At 37.8% G+C, this 19,356-nt stretch overlaps 1 protein-coding gene across 3 annotated transcripts in view; it reads right to left on the reverse strand.

The window, feature by feature from the left end:
- ITGB6 (integrin subunit beta 6) overlaps positions 1-19,081 on the reverse strand; it is a 90,859-nt gene extending 71,778 nt beyond the window's left edge. The window contains exons 1-5 of one of the 3 annotated variants that reach the window (XM_007965119.3): positions 18,765-18,872; positions 18,582-18,657; positions 17,773-17,852; positions 14,979-15,183; positions 14,131-14,377 (exon numbers count right to left, since the gene is read on the reverse strand). In XM_007965119.3, the coding sequence (XP_007963310.1) occupies positions 14,131-14,377; positions 14,979-15,183; positions 17,773-17,852; positions 18,582-18,642 (593 nt within the window). In that variant the 5' untranslated portion in view covers positions 18,643-18,657; positions 18,765-18,872. Of the gene's footprint in view, positions 1-14,130; positions 14,378-14,978; positions 15,184-17,772; positions 17,853-18,581 lie in introns of all 3 variants that reach the window. The other 2 variants (XM_007965120.3, XM_038002029.2) reach the window with 2 other exon arrangements.
- Positions 19,082-19,356: the final 275 nt, after the last annotated feature.

Genomic DNA, 19,356 nt, shown 5'->3' on the forward strand with positions numbered 1-19,356 from the left:
GGGCACAGTGGTTCATGCCTGTAATCCCAGCACTTTGGGAGGCAGAGACAGGTGGATTACTTGAGGTCAGGAGTTCGAGACCAGCCAGACCAACATGGTGAAACCCTGTATCCACTAAAAATACCAAAAAAAAAAAAAAAAAAAAAAAAAATTAGCTGGGCATGGTGGCACACGCCTGTAATCCCAGCTACTTGGGAGGCTGAGGCAGCAGAATCACTTGAACCTGGGAGGCAGAGGTTGCAGTGAGCCAAGATTGCACCATTGCACTCTAGCCTGGGCATCAAGAGCGAAAATCCATCTCAAAAAAAAAAAAAAAATCCTTCAAAATGTTTAATAGAGGAAGAAGTTTTAACTTTTGTGCAATTAACTACTTTTAAATACACATTAAACTCATTTATGCATATGAAAATGAAGAAAACACTTATTGTTGCTGTATCTTAGACAACAGCAAAAGAAATTCTGTTAAAAAATGTAAACCACTTCAGCATTCTTCACAGGGTGAGAAAAATTTTTAGTGACTCTCCATCCAGTGAAAGTAAAAGAGCTACTCCAAAAAGCATTAAAGATTCGATTAAAGAGGTGGGTTTTCTTTCTTTTTATAGAGCCTTGGACTCTCTATGTTGCCCAGGCTGGACTCAAACTCCTGGGCTTAAGCAATCCTCTGGCTCTGGGACTACAGGCATGTGCCACTGCACCTGGCAAAAGGGTGATTTTTATTTTTATTAGTATTTAAGTTTATTTTATGTTTAGAGGTACTTGTGTGGGTTTGTTGTATAGGTAAATTGTGTGTGATGGGGGTTTGGTGTGGTTTTTAAAGTGTGGTGCACAGACCCATGAGGGTCCCTGAGACCTTGCAGGAGGTCCTTCAGATTAAACTATTTTCATAGTGATTCAGAGATGTCATTTGCCGTCTTCACTGTGTTGACATTTGACTGATGATATGAAAACAGTAGTGAGAAGGCTGGTAAGATGATCAAATAGGAACAGCTCCGGTATGCAGCTTGCAGTGAGATCAATGCAGAAGACAGGTGATTTCTGCATTTCCAATTGAGATACCCAGCTCATCTCACTGGGACTGGTTAGACAGTGGGTGCAGCCTACAAAGGGTGAGCCGAAGCAGGGTGGGGCATCGCCTCACCATGGAAGCTCAAGTGGTCAGGGAACTCCCTCCCCTAGACAAGGGAAGCCGTGAGGGACTGTGCCATGAGGAATGGTGCATTTCAGCCCAGATACTTCACTTTTCCCACAGTCTTCGCAACCCGCAGACCAGGAGATTCCCTCGGGTGCCTATATCACCAGGGCCCTGGGTCTCAAGCACAAAACTGGGCGGCTGTTTGGGCAGACACCTAGTTATCTGCTGGAGTTTTGTTCATACCCCAGTGGCGCCTGGAATACCAGCGAGACAGAACCGTTCACTCCCCGAAAAGGGGGCTGAAACCAGGGAGCCAAGTGGTCTAGCTCAGCAGATCCTACCCACATGGAGCCCAGTAAGCTAAGATCCGCTGTCTTGAAATTCTCGCTGCCAGCACAGGAGTCTGACACTGGAGCTTGGTAGGGGGAGGGGCATCTGCCATTACTGAGGGTTGAGTAGGCAATTTCCCCTCACAGTGTAAACAAAGCCACCAGGAAGTTTCGAATTAGGCAGAGCTCACCGCAGCCGGGCAAAGCCTCTGTAGCCAGACTGCCTCTCTAGATTCCTCCTCTCTGAGCAGGACATCTTTGAAAGAAAGGCAGTAGCCCCAGTTAGGGACTTTTAGATGAAACTCCCATCTCCCTAGGACAGAGCAGCTGGGGAAAGGGGCGACTGTGGGCACAGCTTCAGCAGACTTAAATGTCCCTGCCTGCCTGCTCTGAAGAGAGCAGTGGATCTCCCAGCACAGTGCTCCAGCTCTGCTAAGGGACAGACTGCCTCCTCAAGTGGGTCCCTGACTCCCGTGCCTCCTGACTGGGAGACACATCTCAGCAGGGGTCAACAGACACCTCATACAGGAGAACTCCAGCTGGCATCTGGCAGGTGCCCCTCTGGGCCACAGCTTCCACAGGAAGGAGGGAACAGGCAGCATTCTTTGCTGTTCTGCAGCCTCCGCTGGTGATACCCAGGCAGACAGGGTCTGGAGTGGACCTCCAGCAGACTTCAGCAGACCTGCAGCAGAGGGGCCTGACTGTTAGAAGGAAAACTAATAAACAGAAAGGAATGGCATCAATATCAACAAAAAGGATGTCCACACAAAAACCCCATCTGAAGGTTACCAACATCGAAGACCAAATGTAAATAAATCCACAAAGATGAGGAAAAACCAATGCAAAAAGACTGAAAATTCCAAAACCCAGACAGAATGCCTCTTATCCTCCAAAGGATCACAACTCCTTGCCAGCAAGAGAACAAAACTGGATGGAGAATGAATTTGACAAATTGACAGAAGTAGGCTTCAGAAGGTGGGTAATAACACACTCCTCTGAACTAAAAAAGCATGTTCTAACCCAATGCAAGGAAGCTAAGAACCTTGAAAAAAGGTTAGAGGAATTGCTAACCAGAATAACCAGTTTAGAGAAGAACATAAATGACCTGATGGAGCTGAAAAACACAGCACAAGAACTTCATGAAGCATATGCAAGTATCAAAAGCTGAATCGATCAAGTGGAAGAAAGGATATCAGAGATTGAAGATCAACTTAATGAAATAAAGCATGAAGACAAGATTAGAGAAGAAAGAATGAAAAGGAACAAACAAAGCCTCCAAGAAATATGGGACTATGTGAAAAGACCAAACCTATGTTTGATTGGTGTACCTGAAAGTGACAGGGAGAATGGAACCAAGTTGGAAAACACTCTTAAGGATATTATCCAGGAGAACTTCCCCAACTTAGCAAGGCAGACCAACATTCAAATTCAGGAAATACAGAGAACACCACGAAGATAATCCTCCAGAAGAGCAACCCCAAGACACATAATCATCAGATTCACCAAGGTTGAAATGAAGGAAAAAATATTAAGGGCAACCAGGCGAGAAAGGTTAGGTTACCCACAAAGGGAAACCCAGTAGACTAACAGCAGATCTCTCTGCAGAAACCCTACAAGCCAGAAGAGTGGGGACCAATATTCAACATTCTTAAAGAAAAGAATTTTCAACCCAGAATTTCATATCCAACCAAACTGAGCTTCATAAGCGAAGGAGAAATAAAATCCTTTACAGACAAGCAAATGCTGAGAGATTTTGTCACCACCAGGACTGCCTTACAAGACCTCCTGAAGGAAGTACTAAATATGGAAAGGAAAAAACGGTACCAGCCACTGTGAAAACATACCAAATTGTAAAGACTGTCGAAACTATGAAGAAAATGCATCAACTAACAGGCAAAATAACCAGCTAAAATCATAATGGCAGGATCAGATTCACACATAACAACATTAACCTTAAATGTAAATGGGCTAAATGCCCCAATTAAAAGACACAGACTGGCAAATTGGATAAACAGTCAGGACCCATTGGTGTGTATTCAGGAGATGCATGTCATGTGCAAAGACACAAATGGGCTCAAAAGAAAGGGATGGAGGAAGATTTACCAAACAAATGGAAAGCAAAAAAAGCAGGAGTTGGTTTAAAACAGGTTTTAAACCAACAAAGATCAAAAAAGACAAAGAAGGACATTACATAATGGTAAAGGGATCAACACAACAAGAAAAGCCAACTATCCTAAATATATATGCACCCAATACAGCAGCACCCAGATTCATAAAGCAAGTCTTTAGAGACCTACAAAGAAACTTAGACTCCCACACAATAATAGTGGGAGATTTTAACACCCCACTGTCAATATTAGACAAATCAATGAGACCGAAAATGAACAAGGATATTCAGGACTTGAACTCAGCTCTGGACCAAGCAGACGTAATAGACATCTACAGGACTCTCCACCCAAAATCAACAGAATATACATTCTTCTCAGCACCAAATCGCACTTATTCTAAAATTGACCACATAATTGGAAGTAAAACACTCTTCAGCAAATGCAAAAGAGCTGAAATCATAACACACAGTCTCTCATACTATAGTGCAATCAAATTAGAACTGAGGATTAAGAAACTCACTCAAAATCACACAACTACATGGAAACTGAACAGCATGCTCCTGGGTAAATAATGAAATGAAGGCAGAAATAAAGAAGTTCTTTGAAACCAATGAGAACAAAGATATAATGTACTAGAATCTCTGAGACACAGCTAAAGCAGTGTTTAGAGAGAAATTTATAGAACTAAATATCCACAGGAGAAAGTGGGAAAGATCTAACATTGACACCCTAACATCACAATTAAAAGAACTAGAGAAGCAGGAGCAAACAAATTCCAAAGCTAGCAGAAGATAACAAGTAACTAAGATTAGAGCAGAACTGAAGGAGATAGAGACATAAAAATCCTTTTAAAAAAATCAGTGAATCCAGGAGCTGGTTTTTTGAAAAGATTAACAAAATAGATATACCACTAGCCAAACTAATAAAGAAGAAAAGAGAGAAGAATCAAACAGACACAATAAAAAAAGATAAACGGGACATCACCACTGATCCCACAGAAATACAAAGTACCATCAGTGAATACTATAAATACCTCTATGCAAATAAACTAGGAAATCTGGAAGAAATGGATAAATTTCTGGACACATACACCGTCCCAAGACTAAACCAGGAAGAAGTTGAATACCTGAATCAACTAATAACAAGTTCTGAAATTGAGATAGTAATTAATAGCCTACCAACCAAAAAAATGCCCAGGACCAGATGTATTCACAGCCAAATTCTACCAGAGGTACAAATAGGAGCTGGTACCATTCCTTTTGAAACTATTCCAAACAATAGAAAAAGAGAGAATCCTCTCTAACTCATTTTATGAGGCCAGCATCATCCTAATACAAAAGCCTGGCAGAGACACAACAAAAAAAGAAAATTTCAGGCCAATACCCCCGATGAACATTGATGTGAAAATCTTCAAGAAAATACTGGCAAACTAAATCCAGCAGCACATCAAAAAGCTTATCCACCACGATCAAGTTGGCTTCATCCCTGTGATGCAAGGCTGGTTCAACATATGCAAATCAATAAACATAATCCATCACATAAACAGAACCAAAGACAACAATAAACTAGGTATTGATGGAACATATCTGAAAATAATAAGAGCTATTCATGACAAACCAAAAGCCAATATCATACTGAATGGGCAAAAGCTGGAAGTATTCCCTTTGAAAACCGGCACAAGACAAGAATGCCCTCTTTCACCACTCCTATTCAACATGGTATTCGAAGTTCTGGCCAGGGCAATCAGGCAAGAGAAAGAAATAAAGCGTATTCAAATAGAAAGAGAGGAAGTCAAATTGTCTCTGTTTGCAGATGACAAGATTGTATATTTAGAAAACTCCATCATCTCAGCCCAAAATCTCCTTAAGCTGATAAACAACTTCAGCAAAGTCTCAGGAAACAAAATCAATGTGCAAAAATCACAAGCATTCCTATACACCACTAACAGACAGAGAGCCAAATCATGAGTGAACTCCCATTCATAATTGCTACAAAGAGAATAAAATCCTAGGAATCCAACTTACAAGGGATGTGAAGGACCTTTTCAAGAATTACAAACCACTGCTCAAGGAATAAGAGAGGACAAAAACAAATGGAAACACATTCCATGCTAGTGGATAGGAAGAATCAATATCATGAATATAGCCATACTGGTCAAAGTAATTTATAGACTCAATGCTATCCCCATCAAGCTACCATTGACTTTCTTCACAGATTTAGAAAAAACTACTTTAAATTTCATATGGAATAAAAAACGAGCCTGTATAGCCAAGACAATCTTAAGCAAAAGAACAAAGCTGGAGGCATCATGCCACCTGACTTCAAACTATACTACAAAGCTACAGTAACCAAAACAGCATGGTACTGGTACCAAAACAGATATATAGACCAATGGAACAGAACAGGGACCTCAGAAATAATGCCACACATCTACAACCATCTGAATCTTTGACAAATCAAGCAATGGGGAAAGGATTCCCTACTTAATAAATGGTGTTGGAAAAACTGGCTAGCCATATGCAAAAAACTGAAACTGGACACCTTCCTTATACCTTATACAAAAATTAACTCAAGATGGATTAAAGATGTAAACATAAGACCTAAAACCATAAAAACTCTAGAAGAAAATCTAGATAATACCATTCAGGATATAGGCATGGGCAAAGACTTCATGACTAAAACACTAAAAGCAATAAAAGTCAAAATTGACAAATAGGATCTAATTAAACTAAAGAGCTTCTGCACAACAAAAGAAACTATCATCAGAGTGAACAGGAAACCTACAGAATGGGAGAAAATTTCTGCAATCTATCCATCTGACAAAGGGCTAATATCCAGAATCTACAAATAACTTAAACAAATTTACTAAAAACAAAAAACAAACAACAACAACAAAAATCCCATCAAAAAGTGGGCAAAGGATATGAACAGACGCTTCTCAAAAGAAGACATTTATGTGACCAAGAAACATGGAAAAAATCTCACCATCACTAGTCATTAGAGAAATGCAAAGCAAAACCACAATGAGATACTATCTCACGCTGGTTAGAATGGCAATCATTAAAAAGTCAGGAAACAACAGATGCTGCAGAGGATGTGGAGAAATAGAAATGCTTTTACACTGTTGGTAGGAGTGTAAATTAGCTCAATCATTGTGGAAGACAGTGTGGCTATTATTCCTCAAGGATCTAGAACCAGAAATACCATTTGACTTAGCAATCCCATTACTGGGTATATACCCAAAGGATTATAAATCATTCTACTATAAAGACACATGCACATGTATGTTTATTGTGGCACTGTTCAAAATAGCAAACGCTTGGAAACAACCCAAATGTCCATCAATGATAGACTGGATAAAGAAAATGTGGCACATATACACCATGGAATACTGTACTGCCATAAAAAAGGATGAGTTCATGCCCTTTGCAGGGACATGGATGAAGCTCAAACCATCATACGCAGCAAACTAACACAAGAACAGAAAACCAAACAGCATGCTCTCACTCATAAGTGGGAGTTGAACAATGAGAACATGTGGGCACAGGGAGGGGAACATCACATACCAGGGCCTGTCGGGAGGTGGGAGGCTAGGGGGAGGGATAGCACTAGGAGAAATACCTAACGTAGATGACGGGTAGATGGGTGCAGCAAACCACCATGGTAAGTGTATAACTATGTAACAAACCTGTACATTCTGCACATCTATCTCAGAACTTAAAGTATAATAATAATAATAAAATAGAAAAAACAATACTTCCCAATACTTTAAGATTTGTCTGATGAGAATGGTAGTGATATTAACAAATGTGATTTTTTTGATATTGTATCATGAAATCTGTAAGGTCTGCATAGCTCACTGAATCAATACTTTACAAAGAACACAGCATCATATTACAAAATCATACACTGGTTTTAAAAAGCCATTCAAAATGAAAAGAGACCAATGGCTTTTCAGGTTAACAACATGAAACATTCACTGATGTTTCAGATTCCTCGTTGAAACTACTTTCACCTGTTATCTAGTTTTACCTGTTATCTACTATCACCTGTTATCTAGTTTGAAGGTAATATCGAAGAATGTCCACAGGCACTGAAAAAAGCTATTACATGCTTCTTCCTTTTCCAACTACATGTTTATATGAGGTTTGACTTTCTTCATGGAATTCAATTTTTGAAAAAGGCAAAAGATTAAATGTAGAAGCAGATAGAGAATCCAGTTGTCTTCCATTAAACCAGATGTTTAAAGAGATTTCCAAATATATAAAACAGTGCTGCTCCATTTTAGAGCAGAAGGTCTGTTAATTTTTGTTTTGTTTCAGAAAATACAGTTATTTTTCATAAAAACATATTACAGTAATATGCAGTGGGTTTCTTATTATAATTATTAAATAAATCAATAGATAATTATTTTAAGATGTTTCTGTTTTACTTTCTAGTATGATGATTATGGGTATATATAACCCACATAAACTAAAGCTTTTGGGACTCTTAATTTTTAAGAGTCTAAGGGAGTCCTGAGATCTAAAAGTCTGAGGACTACTAGATTAAAATAACTAGAGATAAATTAGTATGTGGTAATGAGAGGAAGAAAAAATTAACATTTATTTTGAATGTCTGTTTTGTTCTGAGTTCATTCGGTTCTCATAATTACTCTAGGAGGTCAATATTATTATTCCCATTTACAAGTGATGAGACTGAGCTCAAAGGGAGTAATTGTTTATCCAAAGTTAGGATTGTAACCCAGGTCTGAAAAATTCTATGCTCTTTCCTTTTACCTCTAATTGCCTTCCTACTAAGAACATTTTATTCTACAATTATAAGGTTTAGTTTGATCAGAAGACTGATTTTTTTATCTTGATATGTATATGTATGTATGTGTGTATGAGGGGATACTATCTAGACAGAGAACCTGAGAGAGTTAGGACTATAATGGAAATGAAAAACCTATAATTTTGCCACAAAAAAGAACTTGCTATTTATAACCTTAATGGTAAATTTTGCCAATAATAATAATCTTCAGAAAATAGGATATATTGAAGCTTTTAAGGGATCAAATATATGATTCTCCTTCAGATCTCCACTTTTTGCCCCCCTCTACAGTGCTCTGGTCTCCCCCTAATCACACCCTGTTGTTGTTAATAGCACCTCCTATTTATTGAGAATGTATCATGGTCAGGCCCAATGCCAAATGCTTTCATTCGTTAACTCATTCAATTCTTTTTTTTTTTTTTTTTTTTTTTTTTTTTTTTTTTTTTTTTTTTGAGATGTAGTCTTACTCTGTCACTTAGACTGGCGTACTGTGGTGCAGTCTCGGCTCACTGCAACCTCTGCCTCCTGGGTTTAAGCGATTCTCCTGCCTCAGCCTCCTGAGTAGCTGGGATTACAGGCGCGTGCTCCCATGCCCGGATAATTTTTTTGTATTTTTAGTAGAAAAAGGGTTTTACCATGTTGTCCAGGCTGGTCTCAAACTCCTGACCTCATGATTCACCCACCTCAGCTTCCCAAAGCACTGGGATTGCAGGCGTGAGCCATCACGCCGGGCCAACTCATTCAATCCTTAAAACCACTCTTTGTGATTGGCGTTGTTATTCTAGACTTACAGCGAAAACACTGAAGACTTGAGAAATGAAATGATTCACCCAAGGTCACATTATTTGTGAATGTATGAATCAAGACTGAATCCAGGGCTGACTCCAAAGCCTTTGTGCTTAATCACCGTGCGATATCATGTACCTGCTTCCCCAAAGGATTTCAGCTACTTGAGAACTGGGACTAGGTCTTTTTCTTCCAAAAATACTCATGCCTAGCACATTGCTTGGTACATAGTTGGAACTCAGTAAATTTTGTTGAACAAATGAATGAATAAATAAAGGCATGAATAAAGTACAGTCAGAGGTAAATAAAGAGCCAAACTGCTTTCATTTACTTGAAGCCCGATTAAGGACAGGGTCTCATTATTAGTTCAAGATGCTGGGCTGCCAGTTTAACTGAGCCATCCAACCTTGTTAATTTTAGTTATTTTCTCTGGTAACATTCCACACTTATTGGTTCCCATGATTATTATTGTACTGCATGTTGCTACATCGTACCTGATCTGTGACATGAGGAATGATTTTAAATATACACTCTGGGGCAGAGGTGGCACTTTCTAATTCTAGATGAAATTGCCCTATTAAACTCTCTGTGGAAGCTTATTGTAGGGGCAAGACACACAGTATACCAAAGAACTAAATACAAATTGTATTCAGGAATAACATTCTCTGATTTTAAAAATGGGGCCAAAACCATTAGCAATACTTTTATGTTAGATAGTTAAGAGGTTGTTAGCACCAAGCTTATTTCCCTTTACAAGTGAATCAAGCAATGAATAACAATAATCATACCTTACTTTTTATTATACAGCATTTTTGAGGGTATAAATCTTTATAACTCTTTATAGAAATCTATGTATTCAGTGTTGCAGGAACTGCTCGTAGATGCCACCTTGCATCCATCTTTCTTTCTTCCCTAATAACAGAATGCTGATTTTGGAGGAGCAGCTAGCAATGTGCTTCCTTTATAGTTAACTGTGGTCATGTAACTAAATGCCAGCCAATGAGATACAAGTCTAAGGTGTTGAGTAAAATTTCTGGCAAAAACTTCTTAAGTTGGGAAAATAAAATTTAACAACCATTTATAATTTTTTTAAAAAAAAAAACGTACCAAGCAAGGAATAGAAGATAATTTCCTTGATCTGATGAAAGAAAATGAAAAACCACTAGCTAACAACATACCTAATGGTAAAACACTGATCCTTTCTCCCTAAGATCATAAACATGACTAGATTGTCCTCTCCTACTATATCTATTTAAAAGGGTACTGGAGACCCAAGTTGGTGCATTAAGGTAAGAAATAAGAAAGAAGAAGCATAGATATTGGAGGAAAAAGAAGTTGTTATTCATAGATGACATGATCATATACACAGAAAATTCTAAGGAATCTATAAAAATCACACTAGAACTAATGAGAAAATTCATGAAGTTTGCAGGATACAAAGTGAATATGCAAAATCAATTGCATTTCTACATGTTATCCACAAAGAATTTGAAAGTAAAAAATTTTAAATGTCCCTAGAAATAAATAAAACAAAACATGTGCAAGATATCTACCCTGAAAATGACAAAACATTGCTCTGAGAAATTAAACAAGGTCTGAATAAATGAAGATATATGTCATATAAAATGATTGGAAAATTCGATGTGTGTAAGCTGTTCAATATCCCCACAATTGATCTATGGTTTCAATGTTGTCTCAATAAAAATCTCAGCATATTTTTTAAAGAAATTGACAAGATGATTCTAAAATTTATACGAAAATGCAAAGGATCTAGGATAAACAAAATGAAAATACAAAGTTGGAGGACTTATGGTCCTGATTTCAAGACTTTCTATAAAGCTACAATAAGGGAGGTAGTGAGGCATTAGTGGTTACATGGGTATATGCAATGGATCAATGAAACAGAATAGTGTCCAGAATTAGCCTCACACATACATGGTCAACTGCTTGTCCACAAAGACATTAAGATAACTCAATGTGGAAAAGAAAATCTTGTGTAACAAATACTGCTTGAACAATTAGATATCTCTATGGAAACAAAAGATGAACCTAGACCTTTTTTCTCATTCCAAATACAAAAGCTAATTCGAGATCAGAAGCCTAAATGTAAGCACATTAACCGTAAAGTTTCTAGAAGAAAATACAGCAGAAGTCTTTGTGACCTTTATGGTAAGCAAAAATTTCTTAAGACATAAAATACAGTAACCATAAAATTAAAAATTAATAAGCTGAACTTCATCAAAATTACAAACTTTTGCTTGACCAAAGGTATTGCCAGAAAAATGAAAATACAAGCCATACACTGGGAGAGAATATTTTTGACAAAAATATACGTTTTTTTGCAAAATATATTTGACAAAAACTTGTATCCAGCATATAAAAAGTACTCTTACCACACAACATTGGAAAGACAGTCTAATCTGAAACAAATGGGCAAAAGATTTGAAGAAAAACTTCACGAAATAAGAAATAAAAATGGCAAATAAACACAAGAAAAGATGTTCAACATCATCATTAAGGAGATGCAAATCAAAGCTACAATGATATGCTACCCCACACCTATTAGAATGGCTAAAATTTAAAAAACTGACAACACCAAGTGTCAGTAAGGATGTGGAATATCTGGAACCCTGTCACACTACTGAAGGAAATGCAAAATGGTACGTTCACTTTGGAAAACAATTTGGTAGTTTCTTTAAAAATTATAAGTATCATATAGTTCAGCAACTCCAGTTTAGGTGTCTATTATAGAGAAATAAAAGCATACATCTATACAAAGACTTCTACACAAGTGTTCATAGCAGCCTTTTCATAATAGTCCCCCCAAATAGAAACAACCCAAATGTCCACCAATGAAAGAATGAGTAAACAAAATGTAGTAAATATATACAATGGATTATTAATTAAAACAAAAAGAAGCAAACATACAAAATCATAGGTAAATCTTGAAAACATTATGTTGAACCAAAGAAGCCAAAAACATAGGGCATATACTACATTATATATTCATACAAAATTCAGGAATAGGCAAAACCAATATAAATTATAGAAATAGAAAGTGGTTGCCTCTGAAGTGGTAGAACTAACTGTAATGTGAAATTTCTGAGGTGATGGACATATTCTACATCATGTTTTGGATATTGATTGCAATGGTATATTTAACCATCAAAACACATCAAACTGAACATTTTTGATCTGTGCATTTTAGGCATGTCAACTATACATGAAGAGGAGTTGTGAGGGAGTGGGCAGACAGTGCCCTTATTGCCACTATTTTCCTCCTTTCCTTCTAACTGAAATGAAGAAGTAATGATCAGTGCCCTGGCAGCATTCTTAGACCATGAAGATAAAATCCAAGTGTCAATAATGGTGAAGCAGAGAGCAGAAAAAGTCCTAGATTCCTCATGTTTACGGATCTGCCATATCACCACTGAATGGCCTTTCTCTGTATTTCATGCAAAAGAGAGAAGAAAATATTGGCCAGGCGTGGTGTCTTACGCATGTAATCTCAGCACTTTGGGACGCCGAGCGGGGCAGATCGCTTGAGGTCAGGAGTTTGAGATCAGCCTGGCCAACATAGCGAAACCCAGTCACTACTAAAAATACAAAAATTAGCCAGGCATAGTGGCGGGCACTTGTAATCTCAGCTACTCGGGAGGCTGACACAGAAGAATCGCTTGAACCCAGGAGGCAGAGGTTTCAGTGAGCCAAGATCATGCCACTGCACTCCAGCCTGGGTGACAGAGTGAAACTCCATTTCAAAACAAAACAAAACACAAAAAACAAAAATACTCTTTTTTTATGCCACTGTCTCAGATACTCGCAACCAAACACAATTTCTAAGTGTTACAATCACTGATAAATTTCTTTTATGGTTAAATTATTTTTGATTATGTTAGATTGTAGTTGGGAACTATACTGAGATGTTTTTTAAATGGTATAATAAAAGCTGTTTATCTTTTATAGAGATTGATGCCTTTGGTATATAAAAGTATTATAAGTTAATAAACATTTGGAAAATTATTTCATATAAATTAGATATATAGCAGTAATGGGCTTGCTTTTGGGACAAATCAAATCTCGGTACAGATCATGGATTAGTCATGTGGCCTTGGGCAAATAGCTAATCTCTCGGAGCCTCACTTCCTCTGAGTGTAGGGCTGATGTTATTAAGCTAGCTTTAACCTGCTGTTTAACCTGCTGTTATTATGAAGACTGAATGAGGTCATGTATGTAAAACCTTCAGCATAAGGTCTAGGACAGAGCATATGGTAGCTCTTTTTCAATAGGAGACTATTTGATTCTGAACATGTCATTCACTGCACAGATAAGCCATCACAAAGCAATTTGTCCTCCACCATCACCTGCATAATATGTGGTTTTTAATAGCTTATTATAGCATATTAGAATGGAGTCATTGCCTATGGAGTCATTTACTACTGAATTTAATAGCAGTGAAGGCTGCACGCCCTCTCCAAGCAATAAGAGAAACCAATATTTCCCAGAGTATGTCAGAAAAAGTTGCAAAAATTATTATTTTGCCAGAAGTCATTGTCATGGAGAAAGACTCTCGGAAAGTGAAGGTTATTTTCAAATAACCTCAGAAAGTGGTGGCCCTTGAGGCTAGAAAGTGTCTGAGAGACTGGGACTGGGCACCATCCAATGGAGCCTATGGTGAAAGCCTTGGTTCCCTTGCATGTATAACACACATTCTGGTTTGCCACATCCTGCCCTACACTGGGAGGCAAATGCAGAGGCCACAAGGACGCACGGCTAGAACCATGTAGTTCAGATGACCTCACCTCACTCCAAGCAACCTAGGCCTCTGAGAGAACTGCTGAGATCCAACCAGACGAGACAGAAATGCCAGGGAGTTAGCAAGCTCCTGGCAAGTGCAGCTCAGAGCAGGCATATCTCCATAGAAAATCAGCGCACATAGATGCCAAGAGAATCATTTACTTACCTGCAAGGGTTGGCAATTTCTTCTGGTGTTGTTTTCACAAAAGGGGATACAGGTTTTTCCACAAAAGATCCGAAGCCCAGTCTAAAGTTGCTGGTTAATTTAGACATCTCTTTGGAAAGCCGGGAGCCCAACTCCTTGATTGTGTTGAGGTCATCATCCATGGAGGCGGAGAGGTCCATGAGGTAATACAAATCCACCGGGTAGTCCTCAGTCTGGCGGACATGCACCTGCAGAGTCTGCGCACCACCTGCAAAGCCCAATAGGAAAAGCAAACCCAGGAAAACACACTGAGATTTATTTGCAACTGGCCACTTGCTGGGTCAGCTGGCTATTTCACCTCAATAAGAACTTACTGAAATACATAGGATTTCGTTAACTGTGTGGTTAAGATCCTAAATGAACCAACCCATGAAATTCTTTCAGCAGTGAGTTTAGAACTATTGGAGAATAAGTTAGGATATTTTATATCTCCTTGGGAGAACTAGCATCCATTTAGATAGAAGATAAGCTGAATTTTTTGTGTGTCGTTTTAGAAAAGGGGAACCAAATAAAAGAGAGTTTAAATCTACATTACAATCCTTGAAGAAATGTGAGGTAAGCGTTAACAACATTTGAGTAATTTAAATGGTTACTATTAGAGATGGCTTCTTCAGTAACACAACTGGAGTGCCAGGGACCGATGTGAATAAAGAAATGTGTGAGCCTAGCAATTTTTGATTTCCTTAAGAATGGGAAATCCGAGTCATAATAATCAATGATATGTAATATGATACAAGACACATTAGTGGGGTAGCAGAATTACCATATATAACATTAGATCTATTTACATGAGCCAAATCCTAACATACCTGGTCTCAACTTAAGGATCAAGCTTTGAGGTGCAATCTGAACAATGTCAGAACTATTTTTCTGTCTGCCTACACTGAGAGGCTTATTTTTTAGTATTTCTACTTGGGAGACAGGGTTTTCGATGAAGTTTAATTGACATCCTTTAGCTAAAAGGTTTGCTGGGGTATCACACCTTTCACCAACTCCAGATGGACGGGTAAAATTCTAAAAAAGAAAAAGAAAAACAATAACCAGAAAAAGAAAACAAATCTGAATTTCTTTATAAGATACCAGCAATTGAAAGTTTTTCTGCACACTTTGCTCGTTAAGCTTCTTATCATATTGTATCCCTACATGACTAAAATTGATTATAGGTCTAAAGTTAAGTTATAGGTGAATAACCAGAGAATTCTGCCAGTAAAATTTTGGGTAAAACTGGAGTCTCCTTTCAATTATATTCACTTGAATTCATGTAACAATTTTGGGGGTGGTGGGTAGGAGGGAGTGTGGGGGAGGTCTTAAGGTCACTTCTTTAAAGCGTCTTCCCAGGCCATGACTAGATCCTTGAAACAGTTGGGTTCATAAAGTTGACATCATTCCATGAATTTATCTGCTCAGGCTGACCTGTAGGTTTGATTCCACAATCAAATCTTTATCACTAGATTTGGGAATTGACACACTGTCCAAGTGCTCCAGTGTCAATCCCTAAATCTAGTGATAAAGAGAGATCCTGAGGATTCCTAAAGGGTAGGGATTGCAACATCTCCCCCATCTAGCACTCTCTGCCAGTTGTATGCACTGGTCTGTTACCCTTATATTGCAGCATGACTTCACCAAAATTGACCTCTTGTGGACTTTAAACCCAGAGTCTTGAAGCGTTCTAGTTCAAGATCCTTTAGAACTTTCTCCAAGATTTGAAAGTGAGGAAGAAAAGTGAAAAAGATGGGTTAAAAGTCTGCTTTTCTGTGTGGGACACAGGAGTTCCCACAAGGATAGCAGAGGTACAGTGAGATGAAGTCTTTCCCAGCAGAGATGTGGTCATTCAAATTCTGGAACACCCAAAACAGGGAGATGGAGCTAACAGATTAAATACCTAACTTACCTGATAGACACGACTGCTCTAGAGTGGGCATGACACTACGCAAAGGGGAACTTGTTGCCCATTGACTCTCATGCTTAGAGAAAACAAAACCAATGCTCACACTATTTTCCTTGCCTCTTAGAACTCCAAGCCACTCTTGCTGTTTTCATCAGCTAGGAAAGTTAGATTTCTTCTGAATTGATTTCGAGAATTTGTTATCAATCAGTAGGCCTGTGCATGTCTGAAGCTCTAGGCCAGGCATGGCAAAGTATAACTTCCCATGATGTCACTAAGGGAAACAGTGGCTGGCCAAGGCTTCAGAATCCTTCTCAACACAGTGTCATTGCTATCACCTCTAGTCATAGCCTTTGCCAAAAGATCAGAGGTGGTGTTAACCGCATGACCTATTTTCTATCTGCCCTAAGCAGAAGCCTAATTTACTTTTTGCTCCAACTGCCTCAACTGGCATCCTCATAACTACTTCTAATATTAGAGTGGCCTCTTAGAATAATTTGGCTTTACAATTTGACAACAATTTGGCTACCAAGTATTATCCACAAGTAAAGTTATCAGCATCAACTTAGGAAACTCTCTTAACTAAATGCTAAAAAATGCATTTAAATGAAAATTCTAGGCTGATTTGTTATTTTATCTCTCTGGCATGAAACTAATACTTCTTCAGGAAGTCAATACCCAAAAACATGTGAATTTTTCCCTCCTTGTATCTTCTCAATCCTGCTTTGATACAGGAACTCAAAAAAAGGCATAATTCTCTTGGACTTTTGTTTGTGGTCGCGTCGGTCAAGGCTGTGGTAGGAGACTGAGCTACGTTTGTGCTCTCTTGTCTTCATGGATACACACTGAACTCAGAGTTTGGGTTTCCACAGGTAGAACCCAGTTCTGAGTTTGGTGTTGAGGTGTTGAGGTTTGTTTCTCTTTGAGCTGAGCATGCTCAACTCTCGCTGAACTTGGTATTTGTATGATTTGATTTATGTTTAGATTATCTTTATGAGATACAGTGGGTAGAGACTTGTTTTAAAATTCTGAAAGCTAATGTCTGTCTTTCTCACCATGAATCAGTCAGACATCACTCTCTAGTGTCTTAGGATGGCTTGGTAGATATTCCCCGATCATCTTCACACTGATTTCACATAGTTTTCAGTTTGACCAGATAAGGAGTGCCTATTTGCAACTTTGTCACTGGCGTGGTACAGAGTCACTGAGTTTATGAAAATGCCATTTTTAAAAGAACTGGATAATGCCTTAACAGTAATATTTGCCCCAAGCTTAAAACACATCCCTTAGAACCTAGCAGTAGTTCAGAATGGATCCTAGTACCCAGATGGAATATAACTATAATATGAGCATCAAATGTATGTTTAACTTTAGAAAATCCATCTCCATGATCTCTGATTATCCAGACAGCCTCCATATTTTATATGCAACCAGTTAGAAATGGCTTTACAATAAGAGAAGGAGTGAGGTAAAATTAAAAATCCCAAGTTACATATGTTTCCAAATAATTTGACATCCATTCCTTCTACAAATTGTTTTTGAAAGTAATCACATGAATGCCATTTTGATCTACCAATGCTCATCTTCTCCTTTCCTGATTTGTTTTACTCATACAATTCCACAAAAAAGCAATTCACTATCAGAACTATCACTGAGGAAATTAACATGAGTGTAACCGCAGACAGGTTTTAAAAACATGTTGAGGTCATTTATTTTACCTCCTGAGCACACCAGGCACACTGAGGTCCAATGAGCAGGCAGTCTTCACAGGTTTCTGCACCTCCCAGGGCACAGCCACCTAGGTTTAGACCCAGCAAGATGCAGGGATTAAGTATACTTTCAGTCATTCCATTTATGAGACTGATGGTTCTTACATTACTTGAACAAAACAACATCAAAGTTTAGTTTAGTATCCAAGATCAGTCCTCGAAATGTTAACAATTCACATAAAAGTTTGTATTTTACATCTATCACATGTAAAATATGTGTATGTGTATTAAAAAGTATGTATGTCTTATAAGCCAAAATTATCATCCTCTTTTTTCTTAAAATGTGAAAGTTCACAAATATAGGATTATCCTATTTATTGTTCCACCTTAATTTTTAAAAATCACTTGCACCCATTAAAAAATGCTTCTTTCTTAAATGAGGTATTTCTGTTTTTGAAATAAATCCTTTCTCTCTTTCAAGATGATTACTCTTAAGTGGAAGATCTTGTGGTAGAATAAAATAGAAAAGTTTCAAAAATGGTTATCACAGTGGCACTAAGTTCCATTGGGCAGCAATGTTATTTAATTCTCCTCATTAAAATGCCTGTGCAACCTTTGTATTTATTTACCTTAAGACTAGAGCATTCATTGTGGGAACTGCCCGGTGTTTGTCTGTAATTTGTTAAAGCGTTCACTCAGTGACAAAACAGCAATGGAACAGATCAAATAAAACATGACTTCAGATCTAGTTTCTGAACCAAATGACAGGTTTGTCAAGCATACCACGAAAGCAATATATCGGAGAACGTAGGTCTTACCTTGTACGTGATCATTCCTTCCTAGAAATAGAAAGAACAGGCAAAGCAGTTCAATCCCCATTCGCTTCAGTTCTTGCTGTGCAGACCGATTAAAAAATGAATTACCTTCAGCGTTACAAGACCAAAGCTGAATATCGTTAAAGTCTTTCTTTCTTGAAGTGTAACATTTTAAATACTACTTACACTGCTTTGAAAAGAAACTTGAGATGTAAGTTAGAAAGATTTCATTAAGACTGAAATGAAAACAGAGGCTACCTGGACAGGTAAAGCAGAAAAGCTGTGTTTAAAAGCAACTTCAACATGATTTACTTCCTTGTTCGCCTTATAAGGAAGGCAGGTGTACAATCACCAAGAAGGTGGGGAAATTCATTCAGTGGAAATTCTGGTGTAAGTTCTATGAGTCTCTCTGCATCCTAGAGAAAGTTATTATCTTTAGTGAAATATTGATCAATGAAATGTCAAAACAGCAATTGAAATAGTCATTTCTAAAATAATTTTAACTTAATGTAAAGAATAAAGATATTAAATAAAGCATATAGCCTATATGTGGGGAAAGTAAAAAATGAGCTTAATGAAAATAACTGAGATTTTTGTATTTCATTGCTAAATCCTTTTCAAAAAATTGAAATGAACCCTGAAAAAGAAAAATTATTATTTTACAGTAAATGAGTAGGCAGGCTAGGGAAAGCAAAGCACTGTTTCCTTATTTTTCAAATTAGATGGCATATATTTTTCCATAAGTATAAAATTCTTATTTTAAAATGATATTGGAAAT

The sequence above is a fragment of the Chlorocebus sabaeus genome, chromosome 10, assembly GCF_047675955.1.
Source record: "Chlorocebus sabaeus isolate Y175 chromosome 10, mChlSab1.0.hap1, whole genome shotgun sequence".
NCBI lineage: Eukaryota > Metazoa > Chordata > Mammalia > Primates > Cercopithecidae > Chlorocebus > Chlorocebus sabaeus.